Genomic DNA, 13,511 nt, shown 5'->3' with positions numbered 1-13,511 from the left:
TTTTCTTGTGTTTTGATTATGAGTGGGGTAAAAATCACTCAGAGGATAGAGGAATAGAGGTGAGATTTAGGGCAGAGGCTGAAGAGATTCCAATGAAAAAACAGTTGATCTCTGAATAGAATCTGGATAATTTTTAGATTGTGATTTCATGGGACATAACTCGGATACCTGTGAGCTGTTACACTAGTCAGCTAGGCAGTTTGTCTCAATTTCAGACATGAATTTTCATTATTCATTTCCCTTTAGGCCATTCTTGCTTTCCCTTTTCTCTTTTCCTTTAATACTTTTAAACATTTATAACTACTTAGATAATTTAAAATGATAATAATAATAATAATAATAATAATAATAATAATAATAATAATAATACACCTCTAAAGTTATTTGGGTAAGTGTGTCTTGGTTTCTGGAACAGGCTGGTATATGCTTTTCAAGTTGTCAAGTTATTCATGTTACCATTTTTAATCAGAAAAATGCTCTGAAACAGTTATTTGGCTGTTGAAAATTATTTTATGCAGAACTGTTACAACTGTGTTTTTAGTTTAAACTATTTTAAAATGTTGAAAAATATGCAAGGAGAGTATCACTTTAAAAATAAACAAGTCACCTTCAGTTCTCCTGTGACACTTTCAATAACAGAAAGGTGAAAAACATGGATATTTATGTTGACATTGGGCTTAGATGAAGCAGATAGAGGTGGGTAAAATACTGAGCTCCAGCTTAGACAGTAAGACACCTATGTTCGTTACTAAAGTAACTCATGTTTCATGTTACAAAATAGAACTTCTAGTAACTGTGTCTAATTTTTGCAGATAATTCAGGTTTAAGTGATATATATATTTTTAATTTTGGCAGTACTTGACAACAGTCATTCCTTATGAGAAAAAAAATGGACCACCATCTGTTGAAGATCTTCAAATATTAACAAAAAGTGAGTAAAGACCAAATTAAACTGTTACCTTATTTACTTGCACTGATTCTAAAGATGGATTTTAGTTGGCTGACTTCATTGCTATTATTGTTTTGTCGATTTAGGATAGTAAATGCTTTATTCTTTTGATAGCAAAATTATAAATGGTTATGGTATCAAACACTAAATCCAGAGTTGATTTATATTGTTTTGATTTTCTTGCTTTTTAAAATATTTACAAGCTGAACTTCTGGGGAAAAAATGTAACTTAATTCTCCATCACCTTTTGTATGTTTAATAACCTATACATTTATCAATATATAAAGTGCTTCATGGATCTTATATAAATTTGACTGTCAATAACTGAATCAGGAAGATTTAGGAAAAGTGTGGCCTAAAATACTTTTTTTTTTTAAAAAATGAATGTAGAACCCAAGGCAGTAGTTACAGGTAGAACATAAAGTAAAATTTTAAGAATATTCATGCATTCCGAAAATATTTGATGAAGGCCTACTCTGTGCCAGGCCATGTTCTGGGCACTTGGGATACTTTCATGAACTAAGCAGACAAAAATACTCCACCTTCAAGGGGCTTGCATTTTAAAATAATTTGTTAGACTTAAAGATACATTATATTGAATGTCTCTTACGACAGCCATAAATGAGCCCTGAATTCTGGTTCGGGGATATCCTTGGAAATCACTTACCTTTTCCTGGTCACAGTGAAAAATGAGGATAAAAATTTGCTCTATTTACCTCATAGTAATTAAGCTAATGTATGTGTGATTTGGGGTAAGTCAATTACTCAGCCTTGTTTTTCCTTAAGGGATTGGGTCTGCTGATCTATTAGGTTCTAATTGTAAATATTTGTGATAACTGCTAATTAAAAGGGGAGCCCAATGAGAGAGCATCACATGAATAGATATTGATGATGACATCTATTTTGGAAATGAAGGACATGGAGGCATGGGTGGGGTGGGGGCATAAGGAAAAAAGCGAGTGTCTTATTTACTAGCTGCCTGCCTGCTAACCTGAAGCTTTTATTCTTTCCTTTGGTGAAAAAACTACTTCCAAAACATTTTATACTTAAATATGATAAATCAAGTGATGCCAGCCAGTCTAAAATGAAGAATTAAGAGATTAACTGGGTGGCCTGCCCTCTAATTTTCAGGAAGAACTTACGAAGGTATGAGTGTCCAAGATCACACAAGGTTAAATTACAGGGCAGTCGCTTAATTCCCAGTCTATCTACTGTACTTTTAATGATGCTGGCTTTGGGTATGTGATTTTATATAGAATTGAAAACAAATCTAAAATATGATTGGAAGCAGAAATACTGAGCATAGTAGCCCTGTAAAATGGGGAAATAAATACTGCCGTGAAGCCAGGAATTACTGAGAGACCTCGCCTCGCCTTTTCAGATGGGGACAAACACTTACGTGGCCAAACCAAAGTTATAATTCGCACATCATAATGTCCTTAGGCCAGTTCTTAGATGGTGTCTTCATAGAGTGATACAACTTGGACTCTTTGGGTGAGGGAACATGTGGAGGGCAGGTGAACGAAAGTCTAAGGGAATACTTAGGAGGACAGGACTGTTGGGAAGGCAGCAGATGGAAGGATGACCTTCACTTTCATTGGAAAGTGGGGCTCTCCTGAGAACTCGGGGGAGCGCCTGAGCCCCTGCTGTCACCACCTGGAGATGTTAGCCACAGGGAAAGGCCTGTGGGCGCAGTCCCAGTGTTTATGGTTATGTAGCCGTCCTGGTAAAAGCTACTGGAGGTGCAGTAATAACAATTTTTAAAGCTAATAGTCGTGTTAATAATTATGGCTAATGCTTACGTAGCATGTATTTTGTGCCAGGCAGTATTCTAAGTCCTTCACATCTGAATTAGTAAATGAATACTCACACTGAGACATGGCTAATTACCAATCTCAGATTACAGACGAGGAACTTGGTGCCCTCAGTGGTTAAGGAACTTGCTCAAAGTCCCACATCTGGGAAGCAGCAGAGCCAGGATTTAAACCCGGGAGGGCTGACTTGACAGTTACGCTGGTGTGTCGTATGCCTGGGAAGCATCGTGCGGCACTTTCCCCAGGATGCTCTGGAGAAAATGTGAGCTGTCAGTCACTGCCAAAGTGCAGCACATGTAGGTTTGTCTGTACCTGGATGGTCTTGATTTTCTTTTTTTTTTTAACCACTCTAATAGTAGCTTTTTTCTGTTTTGCCTTTGCTTAGAGACACAATGGTCAGATTCCCTTTAGGATGAGGCTGACTCACCCAGGTTCCTCAGTGGTATACAGGAGGCGGCCTGGCAGGTGCCGCTTCATGGGCGTCTGCTCATTTTGGTCTTTTCTTTAAAAGGTTCCGGGAAGGCTGGCAGGTATGCTCTTTGGAGAGTACACCTAACTAGTCACTTACCTGAGAGTTTCTCCATCTTGTGATGTCTGCAGCACTGGGGTTCTCCTGTACCCGAGCTCAGAGAAGTGCACGATATGGGAACTTGCTGTCCAGTCTTTATGACAAAACTGAGAATCGGTGGAAATAACTGGGTTTCTCTTTCCTGCTGCCACTGTTTGTTAAATCAGGGAAATACCGCTCAGGTAACTGGACTGTCCTTACCTGGATAAGGACTTATTCAACTAAAATAAATTCTTGAGCGTTTATAGTTGTATTCCCTTATCTAGAAAATAATTTGTCTAAATTGGTTACACTACATATTTAAGGCTACAATGATTGAAATTGAATATTTTTTATCTGAACTTGAAATTGTTGCCTTTTCCTTCTTTTATTTCGCAGTTCTTTGTGCCATGAAAGAGGACAGTGAAAAAGTTCCGAGCTTGTTAACTGATTATATACTGAAAGGTGAGTTACATTATAATGGTTTATGTGCAATGGTTGGGAAGTTCTGGGTAGTTAATACGTGTGTTGTCTTGCTAATAGATTAAAAATAATTTCCAAACGCACAACTTTTATTTCATTTGTGCATAATGTGAGGATAATGGCTTCATTATGCATGCCACCAACATTATAAATTATGGTTATATAAAATTTAACTTTTGTTTGAGGTCCTGGGCTAGAAACCATTTCCATAGCTAAGTGATAAACATCGAGGCAGGCAGGCGAGCAAGTATTATGGAAATATTACCATAATTATGAGTCTCAGTTGTTGACACTGGGAAGGTTTGAGAAGGGTGGTGGTCTCTGCCATCTTGGGCCAATGGAGAGAGTAGGACGGACCAGTGAGGATGGACAAAGGGAACAGCCAGATCAGTTAACAGGCCCAGAGGCAATATGAAAGGGATTGGTGTAAGGGACAGGCAGAGGAGGGGGCAACATGAAAAGCATGGACTTGCATGCACCCAGGACAGTGAAAAATGAGCCATAAATCTTAGGGGCAAGATCAAATCACACAGGATGGGAATAGCGTTGAGGAGAAGGAGGATTGTTCGAGAAGTGAATGAGATCGCCTACATGGCTCAGGACAGAGAAAATTCGGATGATAAAGAGAGGAACTGAGGAATTTAATTAGAGGCAAAACTAATACTTTTCAATGAAATTACTTTTGGAAAAGTAGCAGTTATTCAGGTGGCAGATTTTCAAAGCCTCACAAAATTCATCCTGTAGTGTCTGATCCAATTTAGCCAGCAGTCCTCTTTTGGTAACTGTTTTCTTGGGCTCTCTCTCATCTCCATCAGTTGTCAGCTGAACATAAGGAAGGTTGGGATTTCTGAGATGTCAGCTAGCTCGGATGGGACTCTTCTTCAGAAAGAGAGACTCTCAGTGGTGTACACCAGGAGCTCAAGGGGTCACCTATAAGAGACTTGATGGGGAGCCAGCCATTAGAAGTAACAGAGGGCAGAAAAGGCTAAATGACACTGTTTTTCCATAAGCTGTGTTTTTCTGATGGAAGGCTTTTTCTTATTACATGCTGATTTTTTTAATACCTGACATCTTAGTTTGCTTTTGTGTTGTGCTAGCATTGGTATGAAAACTGGATTGTTCTGAGGTTCGTTCTTATAGACGTGAAACAGGAATGAGATGAACACAAAGCACATGTCTTAATTTTTAATTATAGTGGGTCCCGAGGACATTGCCATGAGGGCCAGAGATAAAGTGAGCTTCTGGAGGATAAAAGCGTCCGCTAGCTTTTATCCTTTGAGTGCATGGAAGGATTTTATGACCCAGAGAACAGAATGCTCTGGGGAAAAGGAATTTTTAATTTCTTCCTCCAAAACCCAGGACTAACTGACCCTACACTGCGTGCCTTAGGGAAGCAGCACCCATCTCTTCTGCTCCCTTGCCCAGGCCGCAGGCTCCGGTCCACGAGCCCAGGTCTACCTGTGCCGTTCCTGCTTCTGATGAGCTGCTTGCGTATATGTGTTGTGATTTTGTCTTGGCTTTAAATTTTAAGGAGCAGGTGGAAAAGAAGCCAGGGTTCAGATTAAGAGTTCAAGAAAATGAAGAGTGGGGAGTGGAATGCACCAGAATATTCAGGTGCATGGGGAGGTGAGGATGTGGCGTGATTTCAGTTGCTCTTTTCTCCCCGTCCTGGAAATCCACAGCCAGCTGATGATTCCTCTCTCTCTGAGACCAGTATTAGAACATCCGCCTGGGAGGGGGTGTTGCTCACTGCAGAACTCATCTCCCCTTTCTTTGGTGGCTTTCTCATTGTTGTTTTAATACCAGCGACTATAGCTTGGCTGCCTGGATATACCACCTGAATTTTAACGTGAAGGAAGGTAGAGGAGTGACCTCCCTTGGCCTGGGGAAGATGGGATGGACGCTGTATGGTCTACTTGTCTCTTTCTTATACCTGCTTAATTACCCCACTTCGGCCTGCGGCCACCCCTGCCCTCAACAGTTGTACCAAAGGCGAGCAGTGCAGTTATAGCTGCCACTGTGCTGACCCTATATAGGAATAAAAACGTACACCTCTCTCTCAGTTCACCAGGGAGCCTGTGTGCTGTCTCCCAAACCTCATGGTATAAAGCTAACATTCTGGGATTCTGTGTCTAAGTGGTACCCTGAGAGACATGGCCTTTTGGTATCTCATTGCTGCGCAAGTCTAATAAATGTCTTAAGAGAGCTTTTCATTGTTAGATGTAGCCTTTTAAACCCCCTTTTTTTTTAATTGCTACTATAGATCTTTGTATTAATATTTAGTTCTCATTACTTAATGGTGTTTTTAAATACACATGTAAGATGTATATAAAATGCATATACATCTTGTGTAAATATACACAAAATATACATTTCTAGTTGTTTTATTTTTCTTCCTCTAGTTCTGTGTCCTACCTAGGGCACCGTCACTTCAGGAGCAGTTTTATCATTCGTGGACTACAAGCTAGATTTCCTAGAGCATTCCTCTGAACGCTGGCTGCCATTACCTTCCTGCTATTGGAAACTCAGCACACTTGAACTTGGGTTTGTGATTCAGTATTAACAGATCATGCCTTCACTAATTCTTTGTATTACGAACCAAGAGAAATATGGCACTATTTTTTTTGAATTCTACAGGTGGTTTTTTGTTAAACACTAACCATTATAACCTCTTCTCCAACTTTATAGAGTAAGGGGGAGTAATATTAATTATGCATGTGCAGTTATAGTTTTCATTAACTGACGATATGCCCATTTGAGTTGTGGCTTCCTAGATCTAAACTACACTGAAGTGGATTAAAGCATTGAGAGATTTTTACTATAGGTATCCCTCAGTGATGGCAAAAACCAACACTGATTTTTATAAGAATTGTAGTGTAAATATCACCTACCAGTATTGTCGAGAGACTGAAATTTAACAGACGTGGCTGTTTTCAGAAGACGCAAAACCAGAATGTGTTATCTGAGCTTAATGCTTAGTGACTATTGAAAGCGTTGGCGATGCCTGGTTTTAGAGGTTGCTGCGTGTCTTACATTGTTCAGATTGTAACCATTAAGTTGCCATTTACTTTCAGAGCCTTGTACTGGTTAACTTTAGATGTTGTGGTTTGTTTCATGTGTGTGTGAAGAAGTGTCCTTTCCTTTATGGTGCTTAAGAAACTGAATGCTGCAGCATCGCCCACGTCCCAGTACCGTGTTATATTTTATTCATGCCTGTGTGTTTTCCTAAAGTACTAATTCTAGAAACAGCTACTCATGGATACATCACTAGTCATGAGCCTATTGCCAGTTCTAATCAAGTCAATGCCATTTAATAAACGTTGGGAAAAAGTATAATGTATGCTTGAGAGCTTTATTTTTAATGATTTTTCTTCCCTTGCAGTGCTAGCTTCTTCCCCTTACCATGCCACACTGGCCCTCACTGGAGGGTGTCAGCTGGTGGAACCCTGATTAGCCTCATGATGGTGAGGAGGGGAGAGGGGCTTCTCCAGGTCGCGTTGAGCTGCTGCCTGAAGACAGAAGTCCTGCTTTTTCCCAGGTCTGAGACATTCCCAACAGCTAAGGCAGCTTAGCTTCCTCCCTTAGGTCAAGAGAGTGTAGCAAGAGTCTGTATAGCTGTGTGTGACCCTTTCCTAGGGTCACAAGAAGCTATATAGACTGACAGCCTAACAACAAAAGGACTATTTGTGTTTCTAATCTGCAATGTGGAATCTTTTTGAAAGTTACATTGTGTGATGTAAGATTCAATGTGTTTATTTGCTGCCCAAAACCAAATTGCAAGCAATCCCCTACAGCTTTGTTGTATGAAAACAAAACAAACTGTAGAACTACAGTGCACTGCAAGTGCCATAGATCTATTTTATTCTTCAGGAAATTATATTTGTTTTTCTTTTACAAGAGCACAACAGGAACCAAAGTAAAAGAGTAATAGATACAGCACTCAGGATAAATCATATCTTTAAAATAATAAAAAAATTTACACCTTGTCCTATATCCTGTTAGTATTTTCATAATATGGCCATGATTGAAAAAACAAAAAGCAAGCATTTACAATTTTTTTTTTTTTTGCTAAAGACTTTTTATGCCAGGAATGGATTAATTGTCAACAAAATTTTATAATAATCAGGCTGATGTAAATCTATTTTGGTAACATCATATCATTAACAAATTTATTTTGGAAATAGATAAAAATATTGCCCCTTGATAATAAATCTTTTTTTTTTTCTTTGATGCAAACAGCTAGAACACCTTTTTCTTTTCTTTTTTCTTTTTGATATTCTAAGACAAAGAAAATGGTTAATCTTCAGATTAATAAATTAGGTCATTATAATAATAAATTAATTTTTTTTAAAGTTCAGCAACCTCTGTCCAAGTATTTACAACAATACTTGAAAGTTCCTTTACAAAACAGAACACATTTTCTTTTCACATTAAGCATACTGGGTATCTGTGTCTTTCACAACAAGCATTTTTAAAAGAAAAAAAAAATCAATGCACAAATGGGTAATTAGTATAAAAGTGCTAAGAGCTGTTTGAAAAGTTAACACTATAGTATACAGTCAGTTATATTTGAGGCAAACTACAACAAACTTCCAGCTTATTATGGACAATATTCCAGTAGTTGTTTCAAACAGTTGTTTGAAAAAAAAAAAAAAATCCAGGAGCTGATTAGTGATGCAGATAAACTGTCATCAGTGTCTCTGGCCAGTGAGCGAATTGAAAACCAACTGAAGGCAAACCCAAATGAGGAAGATGATTTACTAAAGGAATCCCTTCTCCATGGCAGGGGTGGTGCTGACTGCTCAAGGTATGTGAGTACATGTATACTCTCTCACACACTCATCTTTCTTTCCAATGAAACTGTAGGTAAAATGAGATTTTGGGTTACTCAAAAATTTGTTAAGTGATCAAAAGCACTGATATATGAAATGCCTGTTTCTTTGTTCTGGTTAAAATCTCATAAAAATACATTCAACAGGAAAACATAAATTGTATGTGTATAAATATATATGTATATATATATATTATATACACACGCACACAAATACTTCTGTTTTCTTTTTTTGAAGCATAAGATAGTTACATAAATATTCCTATAATTGCTAAAGTTTAAAGAGGCATATTTTTTTTTTGAGTTTCAACAAAGGTGCTTGAATAATATACAATTAAAATGAAGTAGTTTCTATTTCGTAGAATCAGTATATAATAAGGAAAAAAAAAAGATCCCCAAACAGTCTTTTTTAAAAAAAGTTTCTTCTTAAGCTAGAGCTTCAACAAAAACTATGAACAACCAACAGTATAACAGAACAAAGCAACAACAAACAATGAAGTATAGCCCCTGGAAATACCTGGTGTCCTTCACCCTCTCCCTCCTTCCTGCCACGTGGTAGTCAGAAAAGCTCCAGTGCTCACATCAAGAAATGACTTTAGGTCCTGTTCATTGGCTGACTCTGCTAGGAACTGGCTGATTGGCTTGGAAGAAAACGAAAGCAGCAAAAAGTATATAACTGTATATATCCTTAATAACCCGCTTTAGAGAAACGTTGCTCTCACATTTCTCTTGCTTCCTCACCGCCTACTGCAGCTGTGACTGTATAGAAAAGAAACTTGTGGCTTTAGACCTGGGATGGCTATCGAAAGGTTCTGATGCGCCCGTCTGGTAGTGCTAAGGTGGTTATGGCAGCTGGATCACAAGGCCTTGTTTTGTTTCCTGCTCATTCAGGCCTGAGCTTTGCCGCCACCAGTGCAGTCTTCAGAGCAACAGGAAAAAAAATATCCTCTGGGCCACTGGACTGCTTTTATTTTACTGGATTTCTCCCCGAGCCAAGCTGACCAATTTGTCTTCCCAACACCACCCTCCCAAACCCATTTCCCCCAACCAAACTCACTGTCCCCACCCCCAAATATCTCTACAGCTATATTACAAGCAAACGTATCTTAGCAACTTCCAAAACTTTGGTTCTAAGAAAACACTTGGTCAGTTATCTTGAGGAAAAGTGGGAATGCTTGTTCTGCACACTGCTGTAGAGAAGAGCCCATCCCAGTCAGTTCTTAGCGCTGTACATCAAGTCACAATCCAATACAATCCACTAAGCAAGTGCACAAATTCTACGTTACTTTTAAGAGCAGATTTAGTCGCTTTCTGTCTTCTAACACCTCGTCCGACTTGCCTTTCTTCACACTGTTTGGTAGAAATTGTCTGCCTGTAGATGGTTCTGTTTCTGCATGCTGTAGAAGCCACTGAATCTTGCGTCTGGTTCAGCAATTCTCAGCATTCTCTGGGCACTGTCCCCCTGGACTCGGGTTCCTTTCTTGCAGTCCACAGATACCAGCTGATTATTTAAGGAAGAAGGCTGTTGCATGAGAAAAGGAGAAACCACAATTAATTAGCTGTTTTATATATCCCAAATTAACACGAATTGAGTGCTCAAGTCAAGTGGGATAATAGCTTCACAATACACGAATGGGCAGACCGTAGGTGGAGTTTACATCCTGTTTTAGTACCAACTATAGTTTTATGAGGGATGCTGACAACTGTGTTTAAGACGAAATGTCAAACGGAGTGGATGAAGGCATTGAGGGGAGAAAAAAAGACCGGTAAAGTGAGTGGCAATTATTTTCAAATCCTTGAAGTGCAGACAAGTGCTTATGAAGAGGCCTGAAGAATGAGCGGAAGTTATCAGATACACAGATTTTAAGATAAGCAGACACTTTGGAATCACTCAGGCTGTATAACAGCGTTACAAGCTGGGCCAGCCCACCTGTATCTAGTTCCTCTACACACTAGGAGCGGGTCTCTTCCCAATTACACGGCAGGTGGGGACTGTGTCCTGCTCTGGTCTTGCCCTGTATCCTGAGTCAGCATGCGCCCAGCACCTAGGCGGTGCCCCGTGCATACTTGTCAAAATCGGCAAGACAACCATCTGACAGAATGTTATAGGCAAGGGTTATCTAGACGGTACATTGGATTAAAATAATTATTTAGGCTGTTTTCGATTCTTAAGGTTGTATGATTGATTTTCTTAAAATAAATAAATAAATAAGCCAAACTAAATGCACAAGGTAGAATTTAGATCGGGAAGTATCACGACTTACTTCCCTCAATGAAAATGAATTTTCTTGCCTTTGAACAGATACATCCTTTCTCCCTCAGTATGCCACCTGCCTCGCTCTCCCTTGTCTACGATTACTTTACAGTCTCTTCATCTTCTGCCACCTTCCCCCTCTCTCCTTGCTTCGGACACGGCTCCCTGTCCCCTGGACTTCTGCACGTGTTCGTAACTGTCTAGCTCTCTTCGTGCCTCTGCTGGGCATCATCACCCTGCCTTTATGATGTCTTTTCTCTCCCAATTCTAAGTTGATGGATCACTGAGAAACACCAGGCGACCAACTTTCATTTCTCATATAAACGACAACCGCTTAGGAATCAATCCAGAGGTACTTGTTTGTTTGAAAACTTTAAAGGAAATCCAGGAAACCAGGTCTGTGGAAGGTCAGGATTTATTAACTAATGGATGGTGGGTAATTCATCCAGCGACTGATCCAGCCCTGGGCAAGTACTAGACAGCTGATTGATTGCTATAGCTTGATGTGCACTTGAGGCTCTGAAGAGCAAAGTAAAAATTTCACTGGCTAATGTAAAAGATATCAAACAATGGAAGGAACTAATAAGCATGCAAGCTTTCCTAGTCTGATCAGCCAAGAGGCTGACGTTTTTTCAGGACTATACCTTAGTTGGTGTTCGATACCAGCAAAGCAGGGGTATCCACTGTTTCTTCTGATTGATGAACAGGAATGCTATTATAATGGAGAGGACTATGATGATGGGCACCGCAACAGAGGCAATGGAGTCCAGCGAGGCATCTTCACCCGGGTGTCGTCTGTTAGCATCGCCGTGACCTACCTGGAGGAGACCCACATCTAGGAAGAGAAAAATTACAAGCATGTATTACCTACACCAGAATTACACTGCAAGTAGAGATCAGCAACTTGGTTGTGCTGCTTCACAGCGCTTTAAGGCTAAAACATGATGACAGTCTAACGTGCATCCTCAGAGCGGGCAGAGCTCTCAGGGACGGATATGAAAAAGGGACAGATTAGGGTAAGGAGGTGAACAACTGGGCAGGCTGATGCTGGTTTGAGCTCATCAAGAAAATAGGAAAATTCTGAGGAAGACTTTAAAAAGTGACTAAAATTAGACTACTAAAAATATTTTGATTAACATTAACCTATATTGGCTTCTAAGATTTTAAAGCAGAAACATTAGCTTAGTGCCCAGCTTACCAGCAAATAAGAGACTAAGGCGAAGTGTATTCTTCTACTTACTGGTGTAATAGCTAAGAATGATGACCAGTGTAAGAGGAAAAACAAAGCCGAATGAAAAGCTCGGTCTTTTGGTTGATACTCTGACTTACTGAGCTCTAAACTTCTCATAAACTGGTTGAAAACTCACAGGGCCTATTAGGTCATTTTCCTGCCTTAGGTCTTAATATTCTGCACAGGGGACAACATTTGACTTTGCTCTTACGAATGAAGGTCTTTCTGCTCCTTTTAATCATCATTCTTGGAATGAAGATTACATATTGAGATAACAAGGTTAAAATATCTACCAATCAGGAACGCTCCCTGGAAGTTTCCTTCTGTTTCAAATAAACCACTGTGGTCAGGTTGTCTAAATGCATCAAAGAGCAGGTTAGTGAAAGACGCAGGTCACATACAGTCAGATAGAGCTGCTCCTCAACTGTTCTGCAAACTTAGCTCACCAAGTTGCACAGCTTTGTGAAATTCAGACTGTCTACAGTTTAAACATCAGATTTTTATGAATATGCTGCTTTGTGTATGTGGGGGAATGGGGAGAAGAGAACCTTCCCAGTCATTTTAGCCAATGTCGATGGTATAATAATATTACACTTTACAGGAAGGGGGAAAAAAAGAGGAACTTATTTATCAGCATCAAGAAAAATGCCAGAGGTAAAAATAACATTTTATCAATGAACTCAGGCTTTAAATACACAATAAGTGAAGGAATGAATCTTTGCCTTGCCACATTCCAAATGATATTGGAAATGGTTTTAGGAATGTATGTTATATAAGAAGATTGTGGAAAAGGAATTTCTTGGTGAAAGGAAAATAAAGCTTCAACTAAGGTCTGTTCAACTGAGGTCTATTTATGAAATTCCGTCATTAAGTTCTGTTTTAATGCTAAAAGCAGGCCATAAAAATTTAGCTTTGAGCTTCCTAGCAGCCAGAGGAAAAATAGAAATGAAGTATCAATACGATTGACAATGTCTTTAAGATTAAAGCCAGTCTGTTGCTTAGGAGAAGCATAAATTTTCTTGCTACTGATACATGAGGAAATTTCTCCTCATGGTCTGTATAATGCAGAAGTCTTCAACAAATTACAATAAGGCTGTTCTTATGACCAAAGCCCAGCATCTACAGAACTGTGTGTGGCATAGAGTAATCACTAATATTTATTGATTGAATGAATGTATACATAATGTTAAAGCACCATTCAGTCAGAGGCATTACGTAAAGAGCCAAAACACTGGGTCCAGAAATTTGGCTCTCAGGTCATTTGGCTTGACCTAAGCATAACACTTCGAATAGCTAGAGTAACAGACCATTAATCTCTCAAGCAATGAATACTGCTTCTTCCAAAGGAAATATTATAAAAACTGCATAGCACTGATGTTGAAAATGTCCTTGGGGTAGATAG

At 39.2% G+C, this 13,511-nt stretch overlaps 2 protein-coding genes across 5 annotated transcripts in view; one reads left to right on the top strand and one right to left on the bottom strand.

Moving 5' to 3' along the window:
* The window catches only part of FEZ2 (fasciculation and elongation protein zeta 2), a 39,396-nt gene extending 32,267 nt beyond the window's left edge, over positions 1 to 7,129 (top strand). For both annotated transcript variants that reach the window (XM_019647791.1, XM_019647790.1), the window contains 3 exons: positions 856 to 931; positions 3,710 to 3,775; positions 6,196 to 7,129. In XM_019647791.1, coding sequence (XP_019503336.1) covers positions 856 to 931; positions 3,710 to 3,775; positions 6,196 to 6,212 — 159 coding nt within the window. In that variant the 3' untranslated portion in view covers positions 6,213 to 7,129. The remainder of the gene's footprint in view (positions 1 to 855; positions 932 to 3,709; positions 3,776 to 6,195) is intronic.
* A 492-nt stretch (positions 7,130 to 7,621) lies between these two features.
* Positions 7,622 to 13,511, bottom strand: part of CRIM1 (cysteine rich transmembrane BMP regulator 1) — a 187,734-nt gene continuing 181,844 nt past the window's right edge. For all 3 annotated transcript variants that reach the window (XM_019647786.1, XM_019647787.1, XM_019647788.1), the window contains 2 exons: positions 11,523 to 11,713; positions 7,622 to 10,146 (listed from right to left, as the gene is read on the bottom strand). In XM_019647786.1, coding sequence (XP_019503331.1) covers positions 9,970 to 10,146; positions 11,523 to 11,713 — 368 coding nt within the window. In that variant the 3' untranslated portion in view covers positions 7,622 to 9,969. The remainder of the gene's footprint in view (positions 10,147 to 11,522; positions 11,714 to 13,511) is intronic.

This window comes from Hipposideros armiger, unplaced genomic scaffold (genome assembly GCF_001890085.2).
Source record: "Hipposideros armiger isolate ML-2016 unplaced genomic scaffold, ASM189008v1 scaffold_116, whole genome shotgun sequence".
Lineage (NCBI taxonomy): Eukaryota > Metazoa > Chordata > Mammalia > Chiroptera > Hipposideridae > Hipposideros > Hipposideros armiger.
Note: the sequence above shows the minus strand (reverse complement) of the source record. Positions and strands in the feature narration are given on the sequence as shown.